This window comes from Equus asinus, chromosome 1 (assembly GCF_041296235.1).
Source record: "Equus asinus isolate D_3611 breed Donkey chromosome 1, EquAss-T2T_v2, whole genome shotgun sequence".
NCBI lineage: Eukaryota > Metazoa > Chordata > Mammalia > Perissodactyla > Equidae > Equus > Equus asinus.
Window position 1 is genome coordinate 108,079,301 of NC_091790.1, and position 13,303 is coordinate 108,092,603.

Sequence of the window (13,303 nt, forward strand, 5' to 3'; positions counted from 1 at the left end):
ATTCTGCACAGAAGTGCACAAGGTCCAGCAGAGGAGGTGGGGACTGAGATGTGAGGAGTGGGTACGAGTTGTCAGACTGGAGTTTGTCAGCAGAAACTCATTCTTCTCGTGTGTGAGAGGCCACATCTGTGAGGTTGGACAGACTTGGGTGTGAATCCCCACTCTGCCCCTTACTGGCATGTGTGGCCAGAGCGTTGGCTTCCTTGTTGGTAAAATGGGAAGAATAATAGCATGTATGTTGTGGGGTTGTGTGGCATGGCCCTCTGCTCTCGGGATAGCAGTAATCTTGCTCCCATGGCAATGGTGGGAACATGGTCGTTTTTTTACATATGCTAAGGCTTGGCAGGAGTAATTGCTCTAGAGATATTTACTGAATGAATGAGTAAGTGGATAAAGGCATTCAACCATCTTCTGTTTGTAAGAAACTGCCCCAGGCCCTATGGGAGATTTAAAAGATAGCACAGTTACTGCTCTCCAGGAGCTTCTTCGATTCTTCTAGAGGAGAAAGACATACAAGCAACTTACATGACACGACAGCATGTGCTAACTGTTCAGCAGAAGTTCAGACAATGTGCGTTAGCGCGGAGGAGGGTGAGATTAATGTTAGCCTGGAGTAAAGAAAGCCTGGAATAAAGGAGAGGGCTGGGATGGCACTTGACCGGGCCGGGAAGAGTGAGCAGGGTTTGATGGGAGGAGGCAAAAGAAAAGCCCTTCTTGGCGGAGGACACTGATTGCAAATCTGCGGTGGTAGCACATTTCGGGCAGGGTTTGATTGGCATGTTCTCTGGAGATTTGCCCCCAGCTTGGGGTAGTGAGGGGAGGAAAAGGAAGTAAGATTACGGTGAGAAGGACCTTGACTCCTGTTTCGTTTTTTTCTAATTTTTTTTTTTATTGAGTTCATAATAGTTTACATCATTGTGAAGTTTCACTTGTACGTTATTTCTTGTCTGCCCCCATATAAGTGCTCCCCTTCACCCCCTGTGCCCACCTCCTACCCCACTTCCCCTGGTAACCACTGAGCTGTTCTCTTTGTCCGTGTGTTTGTTTATCTTCCACATATGAGTGAAGTCATGTGGTGTTTGTCTTTCTCTGTCTGGCTTATTTCACTTAACATAATACCCTCCAGGTCCATCCATGTTGTTGCAAATGGGACGATTTTGTCTTTTTTCTGGCTGAGTAGTATTCCATTGTGTATATATACCACATCTTCTTTATCCAATCATCGGTCACTGGGCACTTGGGTTGCTTCCATGTCTTGGCTATTGTGAATAGTGCTGCAACGAACCTAGGGGTGCATATGTTACTTTGGATTTGTGATTTCAAATTGTTTGGGTAAATACCCAGTAGTGGGATAGCTGGGTCACATGGTAGTTCTATTTTTAGTTCTTTGAGGAATCTCCATACTGTTTTCCATAGTGGTTGTACCAGTTTGCATTCCCACCAGCAGGGTATGAGGGTTCCCAGAAGGACCTTGACTCCTTGCTGAGGAGCATGAAGTTTATAGGAAAAAGAGAGCCATTGACAAGGACATGAGACCTGTGGTTGAGGAAGGGAGCCCAGAGGAAATGCAGAGGAGGGTCAGCAAGAAGAGAGGGCACCGTGGGGGCCTCTTGTTGAGTCAGCATGGATGGAGGGCTGACTTCGGAGAGTGCGGGTGTTCATGCAAAGGCTGGTGTGATTCTCGAGTGGAAGGGAGCTCCTCCTGCAACCCAGGAGTCCTGGAAGGTTTACTGGGGAAGCCTTTTCCAATCACACACATCCCCTTGCTGCCATACCTTGTTACTCTTCTACTGCAGCCTTCGAGAATCATTGCTGAGAGGACGAGCCTGTTTTCTGAGGGAGACAGTTGGACCCTTTAGGATGAAAAGTTCAGCCGTGCGCTGGAGAAAGAGTAGAACCAGAATGGTGGAAGGGGAAGAGTAAGGAGAAGGATGAATGAAAGTTGACTTGTGCATCCAAGCTGAGTGACTAGGAGGGCGGCGATACTGTTAACAGCACAGGAAGGGGATGGGGGTGAGCCTGTGTGTTTATTCTTCCCCGTGTTTGCCATGGAGATGGCTGACTGCTAAGTGGGTTAGGTTTTCTTAGGCTAGCAAAACTCATTTAGCATATACACAGCATGGTTTTTTGTGTAGACAGATGTTCCCACACTCATAGCTCTTTTACGTGGTATAAATTCAGAGGCAACAGTGCAGCACTGTGAGGCTGGGAAGGTTGATGACTGAGCAAAGAGCATGGAAAGGCTTCCTTTAGGTTGCTAAAAGGTGTTGTTCCAGTTTCCAGCTGCGTCTTAACTCTACAGGAAATTGGATAACTCACCAATGGCCCTTGGGGACTCAGAATTTACCAGAAGGAAGAGAGAAGGAAGCACAGTCAGATCTGGCTGTAAGGCTTTTCCTGTCTGCTCCCTTGTGACACAGACATCAGCCTAGTGTCTCCCCAAGTGTTGCCATCCAGGAGACCAGTCTCCTGGGGAGTTTGCCCTGATTCAGTCAGTTATTGGGCTTTTTAGCCCTTGCTTTAAAACTCTTAGTCTAATACTCTCGAGTTTAATAAAGTGTCATTTTCTTGTATTTCGGAACAAGGAAAACAATAAAAACCTGAGCAACTGGTAAGTGAATAAGTCAAAGAATGTGTCAAAATGTGACCTTCCATCTTTTTACTCTTGTCTCCTTTATCAGTGAGAAAGACCATCAGGATTATTAAGGGAGGTACACAGAAGTCTGGGGAGTTACTCGTTTTCACCATTAGTTGTCACCCAAATTTCTATCAAGCCATGGTTTTAATTCAGAAGCGAGTTCAGGGTCCATTTGCTGGGTTGGCTTCTCTTGCTTGATCTTCCATTGTCATCTGACTTCCACTTCCTGAAAGGCACTGACCCTGTTCGGTGTTGAAGCATTTGCCTCTTTTTAGCACTCATTCTGTTATTTCCAGTTGACCCCATTCACCACACCCTCCTAAGTCTCCATCCTGCCTCAGTTTCCAGGATTCTTGTCTTTGTTTTTTTTTTTGAGGAAGATTAGCCCTGAGCTAACATGTGACACCAATCCTCTTTTTGCTGAGGAAGACTGGCCCTGAGCTCACATCCATGCCCATCTTCTTCTGTTTTATATGTGGGACGCCTGCCACAGCATGGCTTGATGAGTGGTACATAGGTCCGCACCTGGGATCTGAACCAGTGAACCCCGGGCCACTGAAGCAGAGAGCGCGAACTTAACCAGCATGCCACCGGGCTGGCCCCGAAGCTTCTTGTCTTCTTACTCCTTCCTCTCTGACATCCATGTTTCAGTCTTGTATGATGTCATTAGCCAGTGAGGCAGGAAGATAGGTTTGGTCTTAATTCTGCTAGGATTTTGATCTGAGCTCTGCTGATAGCTAGCAAGTCGGATAATGTCTGTGAGCCTCATTTTCCTCATCTGTAAGACAAATGTGTGGTGAGGGTGTGTGGCTTCCCAGGGCTGCCATCACGAAGTACCACGGACTGGGCGGCTCCCACCACAGAAATTGATTTTCTCCCAGTTCTGGAGTCTGGAAGTCTGAGATCAGAGTGTCAGCAGAGTTGGTTTCTTCTGTGGCCTCTTTCTTTCCTTGGCCCGTGGCTGGCTGTCTTCTCCCTGTGTCTTCACACGGTCTTCCCTCCGTACTCTGTATCCTGATTTCTTCTTCTCATAGGACACCAGTCAGTCGATTAGGGCCCACCTGGAGGACTTCATTCTACCTTAATTACCTCTTTAAAGGCCCTGTCTCCAAATACAGTCACCTTCTGAGGTCCTGTGGATTAGGTCTTCAACATAAGAATTTTGGGAGGACACAATTCAGCCTATAGGAGAAGATTAAATGTAATGAAAGTTCCTGGCACAACTCTCTTTTTTGTCTGGTCCTTTGCTGATGCATTTTCCTGGAGCACCGACTTTCGCTTTCTTTTATCTTGCCCTTTGCTTTTGGGAGCGGCGGGGGGGAGGAATTATATATTTGGAGGTTTCAAATATTGTATGTGTACAATGACTCCTAAATCTAAGTTGCAAGGTCCATTCTTGCAGCTCTGTGCAAGAGCGCTGTTTCCAGTTGTCCAGTGGGCGTCTCCGTGTGGATACCTCACGTGTAACTAGTCCAAACCCAAATGCCTTCACTTCTCTTCTGTGTCTTTGTTGTATTCACAGCACAGTGCCCCCAGCTGCCTAAGCTCAGATGCTCGTGTTTCTTTCCTCTCCCTCCCTTGCCACTGAAATCTAATTAATCACCAAGTGCAATTTAATATATTTTACTTTCACTCAATTTTCAGAGACCTCAATTCCATCCCTTTCTCTCCATCCATACTGTAAGGCTTGAGTTGAAACTTTCATCTTTTTTCTATCACTTGGTTTCTTGTCTCTTGTTTTTTCCGGATCCAATTAGTCTGCTACAGGGTTATTTTTCTAAAATGCAATCTGATCATTTCATTCTGTTCACTTAAATCTTTCAGAGTTCCCCTTTCCTTGTGTAAACTTCTGCCAGCCTCCCCCGCAGCCCGGCCTGGAAGACACTTACTTACCCTTTTCAGATCCATTCGATGCCATCTTCTCTCTGAAGCATTCCCTAGCTTTGTGTGTGCAGTAAAATAGACGTAACACAAAATTTGCTTTTTTAACCATCTTTAAGTGTGCAGTTCAGTGGCATTAGGTATATTCACAATGTTGTGCCATCATCGCTGTCTAGTTCCAGAACTTTTTCATCATCCCAAATAGACACTCTGTACCATTTAGCAATAACTCCTCATTACCCCTTCCCTCCAGCCCCTCATAACCTCTAATCTACTTTATATCTCAATGTACTTGCCTATTCAAGACATTTCACTTAAGTGAAATCATATAATATGTGTCCTTTTGTATCTGGCGTATTTCACTTAGTATAATGTTTTCACAGTTCATCCATGGTGTAGGAAGTATCAGAATTTCATTAGTTTTTATGGCCAAATAATACTCCACTGCATGTATCTACCACCTTTTATTTATCCATTCACCTGTTGATGGACACTTGAGGAGTTTCTGCTTTTTGGCTGTTGTGAATAATGCTGCTATGACTGTTCACGTGCAAGTATCCATGGGAGTCGCTGTTTTCAGTTCTTTGGGGTGTATAGTTGGGAGCAGAATTGCAGGATTCCCCAGTTTCTTGAGTTAGTAATTCCTTCCTCTTGTTTTCCCAAAGCACACCTCATATGACTCCACTGTGGTGTTGGCTGTATTGTATTGTGAATGATTTACGCCCTTGTCTGCACTTCATTGGACTAACTGCAGCACATAGACCCCTGTCTGGTACTGAGTAACAGTCATTACATGTCTATTGAATGATTCAATGAACAAATGAAAGGATGAGCACTGAAACTAACCAGTTGTACTATGGGCATGGTGACTATACCAAAAGTTATCTGCTATTAAGACCTGCTTATAATCAGCTTCTAAAGAGAAGCAGCATCCTAATCTTTGGTAGAGTGGGAGAAAGTGCAAAATGTAGAGGGTAGACACTTTCCTTGTAAGAAGAGGCTCGTGGAACAGCTGGAACTATTTGAAATCCAGCCACAGTCTGAAATACGAACCTCATGCAGTGAGGGTTTGTGGCACACAGTTGAGTGATATTTTCCTCTGAGGTTTACAAAAACTACAGATGACCAATAAAAAGTAGCCAATGAGCCTTTCTGTCCCACCCTTAGACGTTCCGCCCGGCCGCCATGCTGATAGAGCGCTCGTCTGACTTTGGGAAGACGTGGGGCGTATACAGATACTTTGCCTACGACTGCGAGAGCTCGTTTCCAGGCATTTCCACCGGCCCCATGAAAAAAGTCGATGACATAATTTGTGACTCCCGATATTCTGACATTGAACCCTCAACAGAAGGAGAGGTTTGTTTGCTTTTTATGTTTGTTTTGCATTCTACTTGAAAATCTAGTTTCTGATCATTGCAAGAATACCAATTACTCTTCTATCTATTTTTAGGTGATATTTCGTGCTTTAGATCCTGCTTTCAGAATAGAAGATCCTTATAGTCCAAGGATACAGAGTAAGCTTGTTTTTGCATAGAGGGCTTGACGGAAAACAGCAATCATGGGCGAACTCTTACCCAGAGCACTAAATATTGAGTGCTAACTCCACCCTCTTCATTTCCTTCCTTCTCTGCAATGCCCTACTGGAAGCTCCTGAACTTGGCATAATCAAAGTCCTCACTGATGGGGAACATGTTTTGATAAGAGTAAAAGATTTATGTCTTAAGTACTCAGACACTTATGCTGGTCATAATACCTAATTTATTGCTCAGGATAACATATATATAACATATATCTTATACATAGAATATATATATAAATTATGGTATAGATTAAGCTGTTGTAACAAAGTGTCCCCCAAGACACAGTGGCTCAAATAAAATAGAAGTTTATTTCTCTCTTAAGAAGTTACCCAGAGGGGTTTCCAGCGAAGAAATGTAGTTCAGTTGCCGTAAGTAGGCTTATCAAATAAAATACAGGATGACACCCTGTTAAATTTGAATTGCAGTTCAACAACAAACTACTTTTGTAGTATAACTATATCTCATGTACTATTTGTGACTAGTCCAAATATATCCCCTGCAATATTTGTAGTTGGTCTAACTGTGTTCCGTGTGGTACTTGTGACCAACTTATAGTGAAAAATGATTAACTGTTTGTCTGAAATTCAAATTTAACTGAGCATTTTGTATTTTTATTGCTAAATCTGGCTAAATTAGGTCACCCAGGTTCTCAGGTTCCTTCTGTCTTATAGTCTTGATGCACATAGTTAGAGCTGGCCCAACACCTCCGTGTCCTTATCCCAACCTGTGGGAGGAGAAGAAGTGAGCGGCAGGTGATGTGCAAGTTGTACATCACTTCTGTTCACATCCCACTGGCCAAAATTAGTCATGTGGCTACACCATGGGAGACGGTGGGAAACATCTCTAGCCAGGTGGCCATGTCCTCTCTAAAACTCAGCGAGGGCTCTTATTGTCAAAGGAAGAAGACAAGAAAGAATATTGGGGAAAAATCAGAAGCCATGCTCAGTATCCTCAATAAGGTGAGGGCTGTATTTCCATTTAACGGAAGAGTAAACTGAGGCTCAGAGAGTTGGCATAACCTTGTGTAAGGTGACATGGCTATTGAGTGTCAGTCAGCTCCTGAACCCATATTTTAGGATTCTCAGTTCAGAGCTCTTTCTAACCTTCAGCAACTACGCCTCTGTTTTCACAGAATTACATTTTGATCTTGGGAGGCAGAATGTGCACTAATTGAAAGGATGGGCTTTGAGTCAGACCTGGGTTCCATCCCAGTTCTGGTGTATTATGGCCGTGTGACCTTGGGCAAGTCATTGACTTGAAGCTTTTTTTTAGCCTCTGTTTTTTCATCTGTAAACGGAGATAGTAATATTGACCTTAGGGTTGTTAGGGAAGGACAATGAGTTAATGTATATAAATGACCCACCAAAGTGACACATGGAAAGTGTCCAATAAATTGAAGCTGCTGCTGTTGGTGATGTTGATGTTGCCATCAGCTGTCACTCAGGACCTTTGTAGACTTGGTCCCATGTGTCAGAGTGAAAGGAGGAGATGCCCTCCCCTGCTGCTGAGGGGCACTCAGTGAGCAGAGGTGGGGCTGATTCCTGCTCATCTTTCCCAGCTGAGCATGGCCCTGTTTTTTTTTTTTCTGGGAAAGATTTGCCCTGAGCTAACATCTGTTGTGAATCTTCCTTTTTTTTTTTTTTTTTTTCCTTCCCAAAGCCTCAGTACATAGTTGTATATTCTTTTTTTAAGATTGGCCCTGAGCTAACATCTGTTGCCAATCTTTTTTTGTTCTCCCCAAAGCCCCCCAGTACATAGTTGTATATTCTAGTTGTAGGACCTTCTAGTTCTGCTTTGTGGGACACCACCGTCAGCATGGCTTGATGAGTGATGCCAGGTCTGCGCCCAGGATCCAAACTGGCAAAACCCTGTGCCGCTGAAGCAGAGCGCATGAACTTAACCACTCGGCCTCGGGGCTGGCCCCCGTAGTTGCATATTCTAGTTGTAAGTCCTTCCAGTTCTTCTGTGTGAGCTGCCACCACAGCATGGCTACTGACAGAGATGTGGCATGGTTCCGCACCCAGGGAACCAAACCCGGGCTGCCAAAGTGTAGCACGAGCATGGCCCTATTTTTAATCAAGGCCCCACAGAATTTCCCCACTTGAGGCATGGAAGAGCAGAATGGAAGAAGTCCAGGGAATATTGCCAGAAGAGTGCTGTTTCCCGACTTGAGTCAATTTTACATGTGGCCCGGACTGTCTCTGGTCTGTAATTGACTCATTCATTCTATTGTAAAACAAATATTTAATGGCGTGTCCAGCCCTGTGCCATTTCTGAGTGAGCTCTGTGAGGCCTGCCCTCCGTCCTCTCCAAGTGCAGCTGGGAGAAATGTCCTGAGCTCCCTGGCGAACACCCCCTAGTCCCTAAAAGGACTCCCGGTCTGCTCCTTTTTAGGTGAAATTCGTGGAACTCCGCGAATGTTATTGCCATTATTATTGTCTTGTGTTTTCTTGTTAAATGGCATCAGCAAATCGATTTCTGTGTTAAAGAAGCATCCATTTTAAGTGATCATGCTTTCGATTTACTTTCTAGTCAGGGGACAATATCTCTTTGCCCCTATTGTCGAGACCTTTAAGACTCACGTCAGAAGAGATTTTGCCTCTTGGAGCTGCAGTCAATACAGGCTTAGCGGTTGTTAAATATGGCAGGAGAGAGTGGAGGGGGTGTATTTGCTCTTCCGAGGGCTTCCACAAAGATCAGTTCAAGGGTTTCTAAATACTCCAGCTGCTCTTCAAGTTTGTTGTTTGGTCTTTCGTCAATAGGCGCTTGTGCTCATTCTGTGCAGGAGCATTTGTGCAGGAGGAAATGTTGGCATTCATAAATTCCATTCAGCTAAGGAGTACCACGGTTTCTCTGTTTAGTTGTTGATTTTACAAAGGGCCTAAGTTGAATGCATAGACTCATGGACTTTCTCTTTCAACCCACAGCTAGGTCTATAGTCTCCATTGTAAGCTATGCATATATTATAAGTATTTAAAATTGGATTTGGGCTTTGAAAGTATCTGATGTGCTGGGCCAATACCCTGTTGTCCTGTGTTGTACATTATGAGAATGCACCCGCAGAAAAGGAAGTAAAGCTTAGGAGCAGTTTCAAGTTACAGGGCTAAATGGGAGGGCAAATGGATTAATCAACCTTTTGGGGCCCACTCAGCCAGAGCAACTTAGTAATTAATGAAAACACTGGTCGAGATGGTTGAATGGCTCTTGGTTTATCAAGTTACCATAGAATGTAATTGATAGCCCAGCTTCTGCAATAAGCATAGGTCTATAGACCCAGGAAAAAGGAGAAAAGATAAAATATGAGAAATTGATTTATAAGTAACTGATATTTAGGAAAAAATAATTTGCCATGATAGTATATTGGTAATTGTATTGATAAATTATATTGTAAAACTAAGGCAAAAGTCATAGATTGTAATGTCACTTAAAAACTTGGTTAAGAATTCTGTCCCTGGATTGTGGTTATTCTGTAGTTTTACATCTATTTTAGTAACTTGGGTTTCATCTAAATGGTGGGAAACTTCAGATAGTATTTTCCTCTCGAAAAATAAACACAAAACTATTTCTCTCAAACTATCTTATAATAATAATGAAATTGGAGTGCTTTGATAAACTCGTTTTCCCCCTGAATGGAATTTTCTGATTTTGAGACTGGCACTAATTGCCGTGGGAACCAGATGGTCTTGCAATAGTTTGGATTACTATGTGCCAGTGGGTTCTGGCAATGACACAACTGCATTCTTAAATTTCTCCACTGTCACACTTCTTCCTGAAACATCAGTCCGCAAACAAATCCATCACAGAATAGACGTTCTTCTTAAACTGAAGAGAAGGTAGGAACTTTTCTTTCTTCAAGAGACTGTCACATTTTGTTAAACTTTACTATTATGGTCATGAAGATCATACAAAGGGGGTAAACTTTACTTAAGCCTTTTTCTTTTCTTTTTTTTTTTTTTTTTTTTTGAGGAAGATTAGCCCTGAGTTAATGTCTGCTGCCAATCCTCCTCTTTTTGCTGAGGAAGATTGGCCCTGAGCTAACATCTGCGTCCATATGCATCTACTTTATATGAGGGATGCCTGCCACAACATGGCTTGATACATGATGCATATGTCCATGCCCGGGATCTGAACCAGCAAACCCTGGGGCCACCAAAGCGGAGTGCGCACACTTAACCACTGTGCCACTGGGCTGGCCCCTACTTAAGCCGTTTTCTTTGTCATGCCTTTCTGTAAAGAGAAATGATGTTGTGTAATTGCGAAAGAAGTCTTGCTTGTTTTATCAGACTTTTCATCTTCTCGGTGACCTTTGTAGATCTCTTAAAAATCACCAACCTGAGAATCAAGTTTGTGAAACTACATACTTTGGGAGATAACCTTTTGGATTCCAGAATGGAAATCAGAGAAAAGTATTACTATGCAGTTTATGACATGGTGGTTCGAGGAAATTGCTTCTGCTATGGCCATGCCAGTGAATGTGCCCCGGTGGATGGATTCGATGAAGAAGTAGAAGGAATGGTAAGCGAGTGCTCGGTGTGGCTTTCTCCTCTATACAGGGGATTCTAAATGGCAAATTGAAGCTAGGCTCCCTCAGGCCTTTGACGTTTTCTAGGGGTTTTATTTTTCCAGACTTTGATTTTCCCTTTGCTGACTTTCTTGCACTATGAGAACGTACGGATTACTGATTTCATAAACACTGAATTAATTTTTGGAAATTGTTGCTGCAGGCTACTACTCAGTAGATATTTTAGTCAACAAGGATTAAAAAGTTGTCTAAATAATAAGCACATCTTCCTTTACTCTAGGGAAGATTAAAAACCACAAGCATTCCAGTCTTTATGCTAGAAGGCATAAACTGATCCCAGCCCCAAGAAACTGGAAATTTGAACCTAGAACCGCAGGACATCATTTAGGAATCAAATGGACTTTGTTTCTTTGTCTTCTAATGTCATTCTTTTTCTCACTTTTATGCTGTGTTTTTGAATTACGTACTTTTAAAAATTTGGAATTTGGGTGATTTGCCAAATGGATAAAGTTAGGGTATTTTCCCAGTTTCTAAGTGACCTGGTAATTCTTAGAGACCCATAGGATTTTTTTTTTTTTAAGATTTTTTTTTATTTTTTCCTTTTTCTCCCCAAAACCCCCCAGTACATAGTTGTATATTCTTCGTTGTGGGTCCTTCTAGTTGTGGCATGTGGGACGCTGCCTCAGCGTGGTCTGATGAGCAGTGCCATGTCCGTGCTCAGGATTCGAACCAACGAAACACCGGGCCGCCTGCAGCGGAGCGCGCGAACTTAACCACTCGGCCACGGGGCCAGCCCCGAGATCCATAGAATTTTAAAGCCAGACAGGACTTACTAAATCAACTGTCCTTAGAAGAGACCAGGGGTTAAGTCATTTACCAAAGGGTCCTAAGTAAGTGAGTGGCAGATGGAAATTCAAACCTGGCACTCCCCACCTGGCCCCCGGGTTCCTTCCACTAGACTGGGCCTCCCTTCTTGATGAAGGATGTGTCTTGCTTACTTGCCACTTGCCTTTTCAAAGACTGTAAGTCCTCAGCTAAGAAGGTGCAGGATTGAGTGTATTCAACTCTCTAAAACGTCTACCTTCCCTTTGCTCCAGTTCGAAGATTTATTGCATAGATAAAGTTGAGTTTTTAACGGAGCCTAAAGGCTGGATGTGTCTTTCTAATCCTCCTGCTACATCTTTCAGAGAAGGCTCGGTAGATTGTATTTCCTTCTCAGTGTAACAAATCTGGTGTGTGGCTAATGTTGTGTAGTCACGTCACTCGCAGGTGTCCCACAGTACACTGTATTGTTTAGTCGGACACTGTAGAGTCCTGTGCCATGTGCTTTGGAACTGTTTTCCAGTCTCTGCAAAACCATGTCGTTAATGAGAGGATTTTTGTCTTCTGCTGACTGCACGCCTGTCAAAGTGGGTCCAGGGTGGACCTGTCTGTTGTGTTCCTGAATTCCATTCTATAGAAACTGGTGTTGAGTGTTAAGTGTGAGGTGCCTGGGTCCATGTGTATTTGGTGGACCAAAAGAATTTGTCATCTTTATGCCTCGGAGGTCTTAAGCATGCCTTGCAGCCAGACAACGCAACATAGCTCACCGGAGGCCCTTCATAAAGCAAATTAATTTGTACCTTTTTCTGAGATTTCATATTTCCTTACTTAAAGAAAAAAATAAATGTAAATGTGGTAAATGGTTAATTTTTAAAATCTCATCTTGGTTGAAAACTTAAGTGCTATGCCTGCAGTCAAAAACAAAATAAAACAAATGAGCGAAGAAAAACCTTTCTTTTACGTGGCCTAGTGGTAAAACTTGCCGTAATATAAGTTAGTTCCTGGGTGGTGTGTATATGTTTAGTTCTATATTATGATGTTTGTTGATTTCTATGATAACAGATTTTTTTTTAACTCTTAACTAGTTTGCTGTTTAAAAAATTCTTAAGTGACTGATTTTGTGCACCTAGGTTCTTTTCATAGATACTTCAATAAAATATTTAGTGAGCATCCATTATGTAATAGGAACTACTAGAGATGGGAGTTGTCACCATCAACAAGGAGCTAGAACTCACTGCAGGGAGGGACAAAATCAAAACAAAGAAACTCTCGTGGTGAGCTAGAGATCAGTATGGAAGGGGGCTTATGTTTGCCATTGATGGTGGCGAAAATCTGGCCATTAGTCTGTCTCTGACTTTGCTCTTTCCTGTTTTGATAACTTCCAAGGTTCATGGACACTGCATGTGCAGGCATAATACGAAGGGCTTAAACTGTGAGCTGTGCATGGATTTCTACCACGACTTACCTTGGAGACCGGCTGAAGGTCGAAACAGCAATGCCTGTAAAAGTAAGTCTCTGTCAGAGGGACAGTTTGAATCAACTTGGCCTCTAGTCTCCATTTTCTGATTAGAGGTGCCTTGATAGTACACTGTTTTGCAGAAAGAAGAAAGGTTACTGCCCTTTCCCCAGCTTCCCCTGATATTCCTATGAAACTTACAATATCCATTCAATTAAATTAATAAATTCATATTTACTGAGCAGCACTGTGTGGTTGGCAGATTTAGTAGAAGACTGAGGTGTTGTCCCTGACATTGCTTTTAAGGCAAAATGACCCTGAGAGAAAACTGAAAGGAAAACATGGCATGGTAGATCATTAAGGGCTGGGAGATAGGGAGTCGAGTTTTCAGCCTTGTTTCTGTG

The 13,303-nt window shown here is 43.1% G+C and overlaps 1 protein-coding gene across 1 annotated transcript in view; it reads left to right on the forward strand.

Annotated features, from left to right (window-relative positions):
- Nucleotides 1-13,303, forward strand: part of LAMB1 (laminin subunit beta 1) — a 69,241-nt gene that overhangs the window by 8,618 nt on the left and 47,320 nt on the right. The window contains exons 6-9 of the mRNA XM_014831846.3: nt 5,687-5,875; nt 5,970-6,033; nt 10,412-10,614; nt 12,830-12,950. Of these exons, the coding sequence (XP_014687332.1) occupies nt 5,687-5,875; nt 5,970-6,033; nt 10,412-10,614; nt 12,830-12,950 (577 nt within the window). The remainder of the gene's footprint in view (nt 1-5,686; nt 5,876-5,969; nt 6,034-10,411; nt 10,615-12,829; nt 12,951-13,303) is intronic.